This window comes from Eucalyptus grandis, chromosome 6, assembly GCF_016545825.1.
Source record: "Eucalyptus grandis isolate ANBG69807.140 chromosome 6, ASM1654582v1, whole genome shotgun sequence".
Taxonomy (NCBI): domain Eukaryota; kingdom Viridiplantae; phylum Streptophyta; class Magnoliopsida; order Myrtales; family Myrtaceae; genus Eucalyptus; species Eucalyptus grandis.
The window spans coordinates 36,781,282-36,796,680 of NC_052617.1; the positions used below are offsets into that span (position 1 = coordinate 36,781,282).

The window sequence follows — 15,399 nt, forward strand, 5'->3', positions numbered from 1 at the left end:
CAGATATTTGAAAGCATATTCTAATATTGAATCGATTGAAAATGTACACCACGAGTTGTAATTTTGTAATAAGTCACAGCAGAATGTACAACAAAGTGAAAAAATAAAAATCACAGTTAACGGCATGGCATATAGACTATATTCATTTCCCCGAACCACAGAGTCATTAGCATTTTAGTAAGTTAATCATTGCCAAGAGAAAAAAGTACAAGATGGTAGGAGTTATCCTTCAAGTGAAAATACTCGATGGTGGCATTTAGGGGCCCGCAAAAAAACAATTCTTCAGATTAGGAGCAAAAACAATTCTTCAGATTAGGAAACGATATCTCTACGTGTTTAGAGTCCTAGATGCCAAACATTTTGGCGACTTAAAGGGAAAAAATTCAGTCATATTATACAGATATTGGATGAAAAAATCCTTAACACGGTGCCTTGTTAGAGTCACATTAGCGCCATATAGGCCAACAGAATATTAAAAAGCTCCATTTTGTATTCGGGCATGCTAAATCAGGTGGTTATAGGATCGTCCGGAGGATTTGACCCTTCTAAATTCAAAAGGCCGGACTTAATTGTATTTTTATAACGCTTATAATTTGATTATTTAATTAGCTAAAATTTTATGACCAATGCAATGAAAAACTTTAAATTAGTAAATTTGTTATAAATTTATCATAAATTAATTTTTGTTCACAAAAACCCTAAACTAATACATTAAATTTATCCTCAATTAATTTTCGTTAAATTAGATCGATATCACAAAAAATCACAAATTGATACACTTTTTGTTAAATTGATATATCTATTAACTGCTATGTGTATTGAGGGAAAAATTTAACGAAAATTAATAAATGGTAAATTTATCACAAGCAGAATAAATTTATCGAGGGCACATCAGTTTGATATTGTTCGCGATATTAACTCAAAATTCCATCTATAGTTATGTAATTATTTTTAAATATATTTAAATAGATGGACGGCGTGGTCCAAAGCAACCGAAGACTTCACGCGCCGTTCCGAGCGACCGCCGTTCCGGAACGGCCACCACCTCGGACCTTTCTCGCGTCGATGCGTCCAACCCGTTGACAACCATCTCCCTCCTCGTCCTCCGCGAGAGAGAGAGAGAGAGAGAGAGAGAGAGAGGACGACCGTCGGGAAAACCTGCCCTCTCCTCCGCTCGCCATGCCACTGAAGCCCGTCGGCGCCTACACCGTCGCCCTCATGCTGTGCTTCGCCGCCCTCGTCCTCTTCCTCTCGGGCTCCCTCGAGTTCCCCTCCCTCGCCGCCTCCTCCGCCCGCGGGCCGACGGTCCCCGACGCCGCCGCCCTCCTCGCCGCCGGCCCCGATCCGTTCACCGATCTGGTGGGCGCGTTCGAGGAGTGGGACTCGCGGGTGGGCTGCGTCCGGTTCAGGGGGAGGCAGGGGGGCCGATTGGGAAATGGGTCCAACGGGTCGTCCTCGTCCTCTCTGCAAGTGGGCGGCGATGGTGGATCGGAGTGCGGCGAGCTGCGGCTGAGCCACGTCAGTGTGCTGGTCAAGGGGTGGACTTGGATCCCCGACAATTTGGACAATTTGTATCCGTGCCGCTGTGGGTTGAGCTGCTTGTGGACTAAATCCCCGGTTCTTGCGGACAAGCCCGACGCGTTGCTGTTTGAGACCTCGACGCCGCCGCTTCTGGTGCGTTTCTTCACTCTGGTCATCTAATCTTGTAATTTGTGAGTTTCGGTTAATTCAGTTCTGCAGGGAAGTTGTGATTTCGTGTTCAAGGTGAGTTTTTTTTTGCGAATTTTAGCTGCATATTAGCAATCTTTCGAGCGGCCCGTGCCACAAAATTATCTGCATTTCAATTCTTTTGTCGATTAGACAAGATGGTAGTGAAGTTTTTGGAGTGATGGAATTCATAATCTTGTATCCGTTTAATGTATCTGTATTCCAGATCAAGTCTAAATTACAAAGGTCTCATGTTTTGTTCTAACCGAATCGGTAAGCTCTGGAGAATTAGAATCAAATCAGAGTGCCATAACTTTTCGGGGAAGGATTATCATCATTCTACATCTGAAAAAATGTCCATTGCTGGGCACGAACATGTCCTTCTGGGACAGTTAGCTATATATTACAAGAGTATTAGATGGCTGAAATGTGAATCCTGCAAGCACAGTGTCATTTCCAGGAGGCATGGTGTTCCCACTTTGTTTTTGAGTGGGGGGAAAAAGCCTACGAGCTGAAGTAATTTTAACCTGGAAACCTCGCCAAGCTGCGGGCCACATACTTCACACTTTGGTGTGATTTCGCAGAACTCCATCTGGGATTTTAGTCATTTGACAATGGTATTGGATTGGAAGATAAGTATATAATAAATTGAACATTGTGGAGAGCGCTTGTCAAAGTGCAACCTCCCTTCCTTTAGATAAATAGAAGACTCTCTCCCATGCTATCCTTTTGGTAAAACCTATCATTTCAGCACCTAAGGAAGGCCCATTATTCTTGTCATCCAATACAAAACATGTCCTGACAACAGAAAATTTGTTAGTTTTTGTTGTCTTGTCTACTGGCAAAGAATTTTTGGAAAGTGAACCAAGTGCGAAACCCAGTTTGAATTGTCATGAGGTTGCATCTTCTCAATTAACATGATTCTTTGCTGGTTAATATTCATCTTGAAGTGAAGAAGATTGCATCTTAGGTTGAGCAACAACCCTGTATGCTGATTGGGAAGAATTGTTGCATCATTGGCAAAATGATGTTGAACCAGTTACCTAGTACTTGGTCCCAACCACTTCTAACTTGTTTAGTACACTAGACATTCTTGCTTTTGGTGATGTTTCCAAAATTCGAGATGTTGCTGAGAAACTGTCCAGAATTCTTATATTACCAAAAGCTTTAAAAGGTTGAATCATTGAATGGTCTTAAATTGTATGGCACAGTGGCACAAGGCCCTTGAGCCAACCCACTAAACTTATAAAGTCTTGAATATTTTAGGCCAAAGGATTTGCAACTACCGGCTTTTAGTTTTGTCAAAATAATGTCATATGAACTTGGTCTGAGATTGCAACATGCCTGTGGTCAAGTTAAAATAGCCACGTATGTGATCTTGAAATCACCTTTGGTCAATCTTGTAGATAGAGGTCCTAGTGGTTTAGGTTGCCTTAATTGTGAGCTATTCTTTGGTTCAGTTTCCAATTGAGTTGCTTTTTTATCTTTGGTCGATTGCTACTTGTGAACCATAGCAGTCCAACATTAAGATTTTTTCATCGACTTGTTTTTTTTTTTAATTGGTGCTCTCCAATAAGAATGCAACTGGGTAGGCTCTTTCGCTAAAATGTGACACATGGAAGTTGCAATGAAGCTCGAAAAATAAGCAAATGGAAGCTGTCCATTGAAGCTTGTTCTTGTTTGGTTCAGCTCCAATTTTGCACTATTGGAGCTTGCCAATTTTCTTGGAAATCCTCATTCGTATCCTATTTTTAAGTAATGCGGTGGCTGTCCTAGCTCGTTTTACTTTGCTTTTGTCCATAAAAACTATCGAGCCTCCTCTCTGTGCCTGCTAAACTCTTTTGGAGTCCCATCCATCTATATGTGCATGTGCAAAATATATGATTAAAATGCTGATATGTGACCCTGGAAATAGAGACTAGGCAGTTCTAGCCATTGCAAATTGTTTTTTCCTATTGTTCTCGACTCTTTTCTCAGGAAATCTTTGATCTTTTTTTTCCCCACTTCACCATGTTGTTGTCATATTTAGGTCCCCCAATAGAATGCGGGAAGAAATTGCCCTGCTGTCTAGACATTTGTTATGGAATAGGAAACAGTTATTCGTGAAATCCTTATCTTATACTGCATCAATTTCTATGGCGGATGGTTTTTATTCCTAGTCCGATGGGTGGTTCATGATTCTACACTTACAGATTCTTCATGTCCCTTTCTTGTTGCTGTTTTTCTTGATTGTCTTTGCTTTTTGGTAATAATCACTCTACTTAAATTATTTCACTGGCACAGCCCAAAATCAGCTTAAATGGTCAGACAGAATGGATTTCTATAATTTTCCCAATTGAAATCTGCTTCCCTGAAATTTGTTTTACATGCTGCTGCTTTAATTGAGAGCATCTTCTCTCGCTGAACATTCTAATATCAGAGGCGCAATGGAGATCCACTACGCGTATACATGGATCTGGAGGCTGGACGAAAGAGATCAGGCCGAGAAGATATCTTCATCAGTTACCATGCAAAAGACGATGTCCAGTCAACCTATGCTGGATCACTTTTCCACAATGGTCGAAATTACCACGTGTCTTCTTATAAGGACAATGTGAGCGATCATCTCATCTGTCCCTCGAGTCTCATCTTGATTCTCTCCCTATTAACTTATGATCCCTTAAATTTATTAGATTTTGTTTTTGCACCCCAGGAGACGCTGGTTTATTGGTCTTCCTCTCGCTGCCTTCCTCAAAGGAACGAACTTGCAAAAAAGCTCCTCAAGTTGCTGCCTTACCATTCATTTGGCAAGTGCTTAAATAATGTCGGCGGTCTCGACAGGGCACTTTCTTTCTATCCCGAGTGTGCCAGCGATGTCAGTGTCACTCCAAAATGGTGGGACCATTTGCACTGCGCCATGTCTCATTATAAGTTTGTTCTCGCAATCGAGAACACTTGGACGGAAAGTTACGTGACGGAGAAGCTATTTTATGCTCTGGATGCCGGGGCAGTCCCCATCTATTTCGGTGCCCCCAACGTCATGGACTTTGTCCCTCCGCATTCGATCATAGACGGGAACAAGTTTAGGTCCATGGAGGAATTGGCAACTTTCGTGAAGTCCCTCGCGAATGATCCGGTGGCGTACGCCGAATACCATGCATGGAGAAGATGTGGTGTATTAGGTAATTATGGAAACACACGTGCGGCAAGTCTCGACACCTTGCCGTGCCGGTTATGTGAGTTCATTAGCAAAAAGGGTGGCAGGAACGCGAGAGCTTTATGAAGAGCTGATTCTTTTTGAACACCCGTTTTTTTTTTTCCTTATCATCCCATTGATGTGCGGTGTTTTGTAAGTTTAGTACATGGACATTGACATATATAAAGAGAGATGGATATATGAGGAGACGGTAGATTAGACATTGATGTAAACAGGCCACTAACAAAGTCATATTAATGAATACAAAGTCGTCATGATCTTTGTGTTTGGACTTCTCTCCAATCCTGTGAAAGGGCTTCTTAGGATGGATTTAGGAGTCTTCATGTGACCCGTATGTGGTGAGAGTCGCACGGATGGTTATAAGAGGGGTTTGAGCCGTATGTAGTGACGGTAGCACTGAGGGGGATTCTAGCCGTATGCGGTGAGAGTTGCACGGACGGTAAGGAGGGGGGGAGTTCACGTTTATGTGGAGATGTATTCTGTTCTCTCAATGGGCTGTACATTCATAGCATGTACATCTATTTTTATGGGTTGATGGTGCGAAACAATTGAGAGAATTCCATCTTTTACTGGCCCATTTTTCCACTAAACGGATATTAATAACTATTTTAAGAACATTTAGTGCATTTTTAGTACTCCACTTAAGTTTTTAAAGTTTACCTAGAAATTAAAAGGTCCAAAGAGGAACGTAGTTTATATTACACTACCGAAGCTTATTGCTATTTCTTTCTTGTTGACTTAGGCCTTATTTGTTTAGGATCAAGTAAAGAGTAATATCTGTTAAAAAAAGAAGAAGTAAAGAGTAATAAATACTTTATTTTAATATTTCCATCAAATTTAAAATATTATCCAATTCTTTTTTAAAAAACTATGAAACAAATTGTATGTGAATCTAGGTGATAATTTATTACTTGTTATGAAAGTTCTAGATGTTTGGAGATAAAAACATTACACGTTAACTGCAAAATTTAAATTATGCAAAAGGTTAAAAAGGTGAAAGGTCTATTCAGGCACGCCCTTATGCGAGATCTTTCTTGTAAGTGCTCTCATTGATTGGAGTAGGATCTACAGTAACAATTAGATGCTTAATATATGCTACTCCAAGTATTATTATCGAACCTTATTGAAAGTTGTTGAAAAATAGTAAAAACAACTTTTTTAGGGTTTTAGGACTTTTACTCTATCCTCTTGAGAAGTTGTTGCCTTGTCGGTAGACAACACTTGCATACATCTAATTGTTATGAATACAAGATAATAGTACAAATGGACTCTTAACTTTGGTCAAATATGTAATGTTGTCAATGAATTTTTAATTTGTGCAATGTGGTCTCTAAATTTTGATTCAATATACAATGTTGTTTCAAACTTTTAATTTGTTTAATGTGGTTCCTGAACTATCAGTAAATGTTTAAATGTAATTTCTAAACTACATGAAAATGTTGAAAGATTTAAAGACCCTATTGAACATTAGGCCGTAGTGTAGAAACCACGTTAAATAAATTAAAAGATCAATGATAGCATTATACATTAGATCAAAGTTTGGGGATCACATCAAATAAATTATAAAATTGTGCTTTAGACCAAAAATTTAATGACATTGTGTCATTTTCCTTTATGAATATCGTGAAATTCTTATTACACTTTAGATGGTTACTATCACGAGAGATTATCCCTTTTTTTTTGGGAACGAGATGAAACGACTCGGTAGGCATCTACCTGTTTTTTTTTTTTTTTTTTTTTTTCTTCTCTTCTTTTTTCTAAGCAAGATTCGATTTGCCATATGTTAATCTACCAAATTGATAGCTCTTCCCTTTCTTAAGTTGAACATCTTTCAAGACAGGTTATTCACATTTCATTTGATGGTAAGAGGGAATTGAAAGTTAACTAGTGGTCTTCCTTTGGGTTCACAACTGACCCATTTTCAAAGAGCAATTCACACAAGACAAAAGACGTGCAATAGGCATCCACATGTTATTTCTTCGTCTTTTTTTCTCGTTTTTCTAAAGCAAGATCTGATTCGCCATCTATTAATCCACTAAATTGATAGCTCTTCCCTTTCTTGAGCAGAATGAATTATTCACATTTCATTTGATGGTAAGAGGGAATTGAAAGCTAAGCAATGGTCTTCCTTTGGGTTCACAACTGACCATTTCTTGAAGCGCAATTGACATGAGTCAAAAGACCCACGGTAGGCATCCGCCCGTTCTTTCTTCGTCTCTTCTCTTCTTTTTCTAAAGCAAGATATGATTTGCCATCTGTAATCCCCCAAATCTATAGCTCTTTCTTTTCCTGAGCAATTCCTTTGGGTTCAAAATTGACCCTTTCTCAAAAAGCAATTCACACCTATAACGTTGAAAACCGATTGTTTAGGACCCATGAAATGACTATATATCATATGAGAAGTAAACCTTGTTGTAAAATTAATGAACGTGGAAGCTAATCAAGATCTTGCTGTTAAGTCATTGCGCAATCACTGGAGAAATATACGAGGAATAATAAAGGACCCTAAAGATTTACGTGGATTGAAAGCAAAATCAATGAAGAAATAAATGAGGAACAATAAAGGACCCCAAAGATTTACGTGGATTGAATGCGAAATTGACAAAGAAATAAATGAGGAACAATAAAGGACCCCAAAAATTTACTTGATTCATTCTTTGTGTTGGTACTACATTCACGAGGAGAGTCAATAGCAAAAATTTACTATAATTGGAGAATTGGAGTTACAGTTGCTTAACTTGCTCGAGCATTTCGCATGTCTAAATTAAACCCAAACCTGGGTATTAACAAATAAACAACTCATTTTAGATGTAAATAACTCAAAGCACAAATTACATGCTTTGATCGCGACCAAATAGGAGCTCTCTTTGAAGCGGCCGAAAATCAAGGACCTCATTTACTCTTGATTTCCTTTCTTCGCGGCAGGGCTTTCCAGTTGTTGTGAATATAAAATTAGACAAGTATGTGAATGCCCCTTTCTTTGGTTTGGCCAATTTGCAGAACTTTTAGAGTCCGACTCTTGGTCTTGGTCTTGGTCTTGGTCTTGGTTAAACTTGCAAATTTATCCACTCGGGTTGGGTTTCGCCGTGTAAGAGAGTGTCTTTTGATCAATGGAAACGCATATGCTTTTGAAGGTCTTCATTTCTTAATCAATTCAATTTGGAAGAGACTTAGCCTGCAACTTGTTAGGACATAGAACCCAGTCACGACTGGAAAAACATATGGCGATTATGTTCCTATTTTTCTATGCCCAACTCCCAGTATGGATGAGTTCAAAATAGATATTTTTTTTTTTTTTTTTGGTCGAGTGCTTCTCGTGAACCATACCAATCCACCGTGAAGAAGGTGTCTTTTAGAGTCCAAATCTTGGTCTTGGTCTTGGTCTTGGTCTTGGTCTTGGTTAAACTTGCAAATTTATCCAATCGAGTTGGGTTTTGCCGTATAAGAAGGTGTCTTTTGATCAATGGAAACGCATATGCTTTTTAAGGTCTTCATTTCTTATTCAATGCAATTTGGAAGAGACTTTGCCTTCAACTTGTTAGGACACAGAATCTAGTCACAATTGGAAAAGCATATGGCGAATATGTTCCTGTTTTTCAATGCCCAACTCCCAGTATGGACGGGTTCAAAATAAAGATTTATCTTCTTCTTTTTTTTTTTGTTTGTCGAGTGCTACTCGTGAACCATAGCAGTCCAGCGTAAAGACTTTTTCATCAGCTTGGTTTTATTTTTATTTTTATTATTTTATTATTATTATTATTGGTGCTTTCCAATAAGAATGCTACTGGCTAGGCTCTTTCACTAAGGTGTGACACATGGACATTGCAATGAAGCTTGAAATAAGCCAAATAAACACATGGAAGCCGTCCCTTGAAGTTTGTTTTCGTTCGGCTCAGCTCCAATTTTGCACTATTGGAGCTTACCAATTTTCTTGGAAATACTCAATCATATCCTATTTTCATGTAATGCGGTGGCCGTTCTAGCTCTTTTTACTTTGCTTCGGTCCATAAAAACCATCGCGCCTCATCTTTGTGCTTGCTAAACTCTTTTTTGATCCTATCCATCTATATGTGCATATATGATTGAAATGCCGATATGTGACCCTAGACAAAGAGAATAGGCGGTTCTAGCTATTGCAAATTGTTTTTCCCTATTGCTTTCGACTCTTTTCTCATGAAATCTTTGACTTTTTTTTTTAAATCACTCCGCCATGTTGTCATATTTAGGTCCGCCAATAAAAGGCGAGAAGAAATTGCCCTGCTGTCTAGACATTTGTTGTGGAATAGGAAACGGTTATTTGTGAAATCCTCAAGTTTAACTACATCAATTTCTGTGGCAGATTGTTTTTTTTCCTAGTTGGATGGTTCGTGCTTTTACATTTATAGATTCTTCATGTCCCATTTGTGTCACTGTTTGTCTTGATCGTTTTTGGTCGCTGGTAATAATCACTCTACTTAAATTATTTCACTGGCAGTAGTCTTCCTTTGGCTTCGCAACTAACCCTTTCTCAAAGAACAATTCACACGAGACGAAAGATCCGCGGTAGACATCCACTTGTTATTTCTTCATCTCCTCTTCTTTTTCTAAAGCAAGATCCGGTTTGCCATAAGTTATCGATAACTCTTCCCTTGCTCGAGTAGAAGACCTTTCAAGACGGGTTATTCGCATTTCATTATACAGTCAGAGGGAATGAAAAGCTACGCAATGGTCTTTTGATTGCAATGGTCTTTCGATGGGTTCACCACTCACCCTTTCTTAAAGAGCAAATCACATGAGACGAAAGACCGCAATAGGCATCCGCCATTTCATTTGATTTGCCATCTGTTAATCACCCAAATGGATAGCTCTTCCATTTCATGAGCACTTCCTTTGGGTTCTTGATTGACCCTTTCTCAAAAAGCAATTCACACCAATAATGTCGGAAACCTATGGTTTAGGACCCACTAAGTGACAATTTATCAGATGAGAAGTAAACATTTTTGTAAAATTAACAAACACAAAAGCTAATCAAGATCTTGCCATTAGATCAATGTGAGATCACCGAAGAAACAATTCTTCTGCCTTTTGAATTTTTGTTCACTGCACAGGGATTGATGATCTTAAATCAGGAAATTTTTTGACACTTCTAGCCCCAAAGGCAATGTTTCTGGATGATCCTCGGCGTGTTCTTCGTGCTGTTCGCTTTGGTGCTGTTTTGTTTAAATTTCGTGGAGCTTCTGTTTCTTTTGTTTATTTAGTTCTGGATATTCTTATTCAGTGTGCCTGAGACCATTTATAATGCGACCCACTGCTATTTGTTTGTTAGTAGAACAAATGGATGTATAACGTATATAAACGTGGGAAGTCTTATTGTATCTTCGTCAATGCCATAGCTTGTTGCCTTTGGACTAGTTCCATGAAATTGTGTTGAGAGTTGCATGTGACAGTCTAATACACATGCACAAAACAAACGCCATCCTCCTTCTATTCACTTCCTTTTTGTGTACCAATGGATGTATTACGTGGGTAAACACGTGACTGCATATGTAGGTAAAAGGTTTTAATCAAGAAACTAATGATCGCACGAAAGATATACCTGCAATACAGAGTGCGAGAAACATGAGCCTACTGTTTGTGCTTTATGTATGATTCTTCTCTTTCGAAGACTCTTGGATCCTCTTGCATCCTCACAATCCCTGAATTGGAAATGCTTAATGATTTCATTATTAGATGAGCTTTGTAAACCTTGCGTTTTCACAGCTCATCCTACAAAGAAGCTTTCTTTTTTTTCTTTTTTTCTTTTCATTCTTCTGCCATGTAATGTGGATGCTCACTTTTCTTTAATTTGTACAAGAGTTTTGCAAGATCAAAACGGAGCTTTCTGCTATTTTATCTATTGTCTGGCCATATTTGTGCATCCATGTTCACAATCTTATGTTTATTTGAGGCGCAAGGATGAGATTTACGATGGATGAAGTGCTGAAGAGAGTTGCTGCATCCAATGATGTCATAGATGCACTTGGAGCTAAAATCAGTAGAGAGCGCATTGGAATAGAAGCATGTGTCTATAACATTCCTCTATTGGCTGCTTTATCTCATATAAATGTTTTTTTGGTTGAAGTTCTTCTTGTACATGTGGCCTTTATCTTTTCTCTCAACATTTTTATAAGATTTGTATTTTCCGTTTGAATGTTACTTCTCATCGATGAGATGGGATCAATGTTTTTCCCCTTCTCCGGTATGGCAGGTTGATCTGATGACATCTGGCAGTGAACCAGTTAAAGCTATTGCTTACATCTATGAGTTGCGATTGTTCTGAATTGTCTTCAGTCTACCTCATAGACATGAATCGACATTACCAGAAGAGTGCTATAGTTGGTTTGTTGGATTGGGTCCACAATTGACCATTTCTCTAAGAGTAATTCAGGCCAATAATGTTAAAAACCGATGGTTTCGGACTCATGGAGTGACAAATATATCGGGTGAGAAGTAAACTTTCTTGTAAAAAATATGATTTTGTAATTAAGTGAATGTGAAATCATTGAAAAAATAAATGAGGAATAATAAAAGACCCAAAGGTTTAGGTGATTCAGTTCAAGTGTTAGTTGTTATATCAATGGAGGGAGTAAGTAGCAAAAATCTGCTATAATCGAAGAATTAGAGTTACAATAGCTTAACATGTTCACATGTTTACCATGCCTAAAATAAACCTAAACCATGGTATTAACAAATAAATAATTCATTTTGGATGTGAAAAATTTACGGCACGAATTATACGCTTCGTTCGCGACCAATTAAAACAGCCTAAAATGAAGGATCTCGTTTGTTCTTGATTTCCTTTCTTCGCGGCACGGCTTTCCAAGATGTCACTGGGTAGCCATCAAATCCTCCCTTTTGACGTAAGTGTGTGCCCCTTTCTTTGGTGCGGCCAATCTGCAGTACTTTTAAAGTCCAACTCTTGGTATGGGTTAAACTTGCATATTGGGTCGGATTTCGCCGTGTAAAAAGGTGTATTTTGGCTAATGGAAACGCATATACTTTTGAAGGTCTTCATTTCTTATTTAGTTCAATCTAAAAGAGACTTTGCTTGCAACTTGTTAGGACATAGAACCCACTCACAATGGAAAAGCATATGGCGATTACATTCCTATTTTTTTGCGTCCAGCTCCTATCATGGGCGAGTCTAGCGATGGAAACGAACCAGACGGATTGGCTCGCTTTAATCTACTTCAAAGATAGTGTGGATGAGGATCCGCTCAGAGTCTTGAGCTCGTGGAATGACTCTTCTCATCACTGTGAGTGGCAAGGTGTTGTATGCGGTAGACGACATCCTAAAAGGGTCGTGTCCCTTAACTTGATGTCGAAAGGCTTGGGTGGTCTTCTATCGCCTCATGTCGGAAACCTCTCTTTCCTAAGAAGCCTCTTTCTACAGAACAACAGCTTTCATGGGGAAATTCCACAAAGTATTGGTCATTTGTTTGCCTTCGCCTTCTCATTCTTAGTAACAACTCTTTTGGTGGACCAATGCCCACCAATCTTTCTCAGTGCTCAAACCTTGTAACTTTAAATCTCATCGATAACCGACTTGTGGGCAAAATTCCTCATGAGTTCGGCTCGTTGTCAAAGCTTCAAGCTTTCAGTTTGTCTAAAAATAGTCTTACGGGATCTATTCCTCACTCTATTGGAAATCTCTCCCAACTTTCCACTCTCTCTGTCGCATTTAATGGGTTGCAAGGAGAGATTCCCCAGACATTGTCCAAGCTTCATGGTTTGAAGTATTTTCAATTGGCGTTTAACCAACTCACGGACGAAATCCCTCTAGCAATCTTCAACATCTCTGGCATTATCTATTTCAGTGCCGGCGACAATCAATTGAGAGGGAGCATCCCCCCTTATATTGGTGATACTCTTCCTTCTCTCACTTTCCTTAATTTTAAGAGTAATTTTTTTACTGGCATTATACCTCCATCCTTATCGAATGCCTCCGGCCTTCAGTACATCAACTTTTTAAATAACAGATTTCACGAATTGATGCCTGCACATCTTGGAAGGCTGAAAGCTCTAGAAGTATTGCTCCTTGCTTCTAACCAGTTGCGAGATGACTTGAGTTTCATTACCTCATTGACTAATTGTTCAAGGCTAGAAATTATTGATGTAAAATGCAATTTTCTTGAAGGTCCATTGCTAGAATCCATTGGCAATCTTTCCAACAATGTTAGAGTAATTTCTATGTCACACAACCTAATTTATGGAACCATTCCTCCAGGAATTGGCAATCTCTTCAACCTATCCTTTCTTGGCTTATTAAACAACTCGCTTGGTGGTTGTGTTCCTTCTTCTATTGGAGCACTCCATAATTTGCATGAAATGTACTTAAGTAGAAATGTGCTAACGGGAGAGATTCCGTCATCGATCGGCAATTTGACGTTATTGAATCGCCTTTGCCTACTGTTCAACAACTTTTATGGGGAAATACCGCAGAGTCTTGGTAATTGCAAGAAGCTAATCCAGCTCGAGCTTTCCAATAATAATCTAAGTGGTTCGATCCCATGGGAGGTTCTTGGCCTTTCTACCATTTCGATTATTTTCAGGTTGGCACATAACCAGTTGAGTGGATCTCTTCCATTTCAAGTTGGGTCCTTGACTAATCTTGTTGAACTAGATTTGTCTTATAATAAGCTAACAGGACCAATTCCTAGCTCCATCAGCAAGTGCTTGCTATTGGGGAGGCTCAGCTTGGCAGTCAATTCCTTTCATGGCAAAATTCCTCAGGCTTTAGGCACATTAAGAGGCTTACAAGAGTTGGATGTTTCCCATAATGACTTATCTGGTGAAATCCCGAGCTTTCTCGCTCAACTTACGGATCTAATGTATTTGAATCTATCTTCAAACAAGCTTGAAGGAGAAGTTCCGAAGCAAGGAATATTTCTCAATGCTAGCGCAGCGTTTGTTTATGAGAATAAGAATCTCTGTGGAGGTATCGCAGAACTAAACCTTCATTCTTGCAAATTGAATACCTCTAAACCATTACAGATTGAAAAAGTTAGAGTAATCGCCACAGTGGCGGCCGTCTTGTCATATTTCATTATGTGTCTTTGCTTGTTTATCTTTTGGTATCGGAGAAAGAAGTCAAAAAAGAACACCTCTTCAACTAAATTGCCATTTGAACACAAATTTTCAATGGTTTCTTATGAAGAGCTTTTTAGAGCCTCAGACGGATTCTCTGAGATTAATGTGATCGGTAAAGGGAGATATGGTACCATCTATAAAGCAACTACACAAGAAGGTGGCTGGGTGGCGATTAAAGTGCTCAACTTGGGTCACAAAGGTGCTTCAAAGAGCTTCATCTCGGAATGTCAAACCTTAGGGGCTATAAGACACCGAAATCTTGTGAAGATATTGGACGTATGCTCAAGTGTGGATCATCACGGCAACGATTTCAAAGCTCTATTATACGAATACATGGCTAATGGGAGCTTAGAGAATTGGATACACCAAGGAAATGAAGAGGACATTGAGCATGAACGTGAACATAGAAAGCCAGGACATTTGAGACTAATGCAGAAGTTAGACATTGCTATTGACATAGCTTCCGCAATCAAATATCTTCACAAGGATTGCAGCCCAATGATTGTACACGGAGATCTAAAGCCAAGTAACATCCTTCTAGACAACGAGATGATGGGGCGAGTTGGGGATTTCGGGTTGGCGACGATCTGCTTTGCTGTGACAACAGAGGCCACAGACATTGACAACTGCAACAACTCAATGGCAGTGAGGGGTTCCATAGGCTATGTCCCTCCTGGTAAGAAATTTTTCTCATTAATTGTCTAAGTTTTATATGTGTTGGCCTTTTAGATGAAATACTTATTTTCATTGTATATTGCTTGATGCACACTATTTTAGAGTATGGCATGGGGGACATGGTATCCACACAAGGCGATGTGTATAGCTATGGTATTGTTTTATTGGAAATGTTAACCGGGAGGAGACCCACGGAAGAGGCTTTTAAGGACCATTTAAATCTCCACAACTTTGTCAAGGTGGCTCTGCTAGACCGAGTGATGGAGATCATGGACTTAGCCATTTTTAACGGAGAAAGTGAGAATGATATGGAGAAGATGAGAGATTGTGTTGCCTCCGTCCTAAGGATTGGAGTTGCGTGTTCGATGGAGTTGCCATGGGATCGGATGGACGTGGCTAATGCCCTCAAGGAACTACATAAGATCCGAGCTAGGTATAGATCCAAGTAGAGGCTTGGTTGAAGCAAGTTCAGCTTATTAATTTTGCTTTTTGAACAAGAAAAATTTGGATGCTTCTATTATTCATCTTGGTTTTAACTCTTTTCCACTTGGCCTAAAGCCAAACTCATATACTAGTAAATGTATGTAATCTATCTCCATCTCTATTCCCCCTCCCCTCTTTACGAACTCAGTATTCTCTTTATATGAATTTTCTGTTTCTAGTTTTTTCTCTTAAAAGTCCATCTCTAATAATTTTCTTTAGATGCATAATTT

At 39.2% G+C, this 15,399-nt stretch overlaps 2 protein-coding genes across 2 annotated transcripts; both read left to right on the top strand.

The window, feature by feature from the left end:
• The first annotated feature begins 1,000 nt into the window (after window positions 1–1,000).
• LOC104449507 (alpha-(1,4)-fucosyltransferase) lies at window positions 1,001–5,170 on the top strand. The gene is made up of 3 exons (XM_010063685.3): window positions 1,001–1,674; window positions 4,127–4,300; window positions 4,400–5,170. The coding sequence occupies exons 1-3, from the start codon at window positions 1,180–1,182 to the stop codon at window positions 4,967–4,969; spliced, it is 1,239 nt and encodes a 412-aa protein (XP_010061987.1). The 5' UTR covers window positions 1,001–1,179; the 3' UTR covers window positions 4,970–5,170.
• Window positions 5,171–12,406: 7,236 nt separating this feature from the next.
• LOC120286075 (receptor kinase-like protein Xa21) lies at window positions 12,407–15,135 on the top strand. Its single transcript, XM_039314531.1, has 2 exons — window positions 12,407–14,687; window positions 14,789–15,135. Exons 1-2 carry the CDS (start codon window positions 12,407–12,409, stop codon window positions 15,133–15,135), a joined length of 2,628 nt encoding a protein of 875 aa, XP_039170465.1.
• The last annotated feature ends 264 nt before the right edge of the window (window positions 15,136–15,399 follow it).

Coding starts and splice junctions, on each gene's coding strand:
- LOC104449507 (XM_010063685.3), top strand. CDS start 1,180: ATGCCACTGAAGCCCGTCGGCGCCTACACCGTCGCCCTCATGCTGTGC. Junction 1,675..4,126: donor CCTCGACGCCGCCGCTTCTG/GTGCGTTTCTTC, acceptor TTCTAATATCAG/AGGCGCAATGGAGATCCACT. Junction 4,301..4,399: donor TGTCTTCTTATAAGGACAAT/GTGAGCGATCAT, acceptor TTTGCACCCCAG/GAGACGCTGGTTTATTGGTC.
- LOC120286075 (XM_039314531.1), top strand. CDS start 12,407: ATGCCCACCAATCTTTCTCAGTGCTCAAACCTTGTAACTTTAAATCTC. Junction 14,688..14,788: donor CATAGGCTATGTCCCTCCTG/GTAAGAAATTTT, acceptor ACACTATTTTAG/AGTATGGCATGGGGGACATG.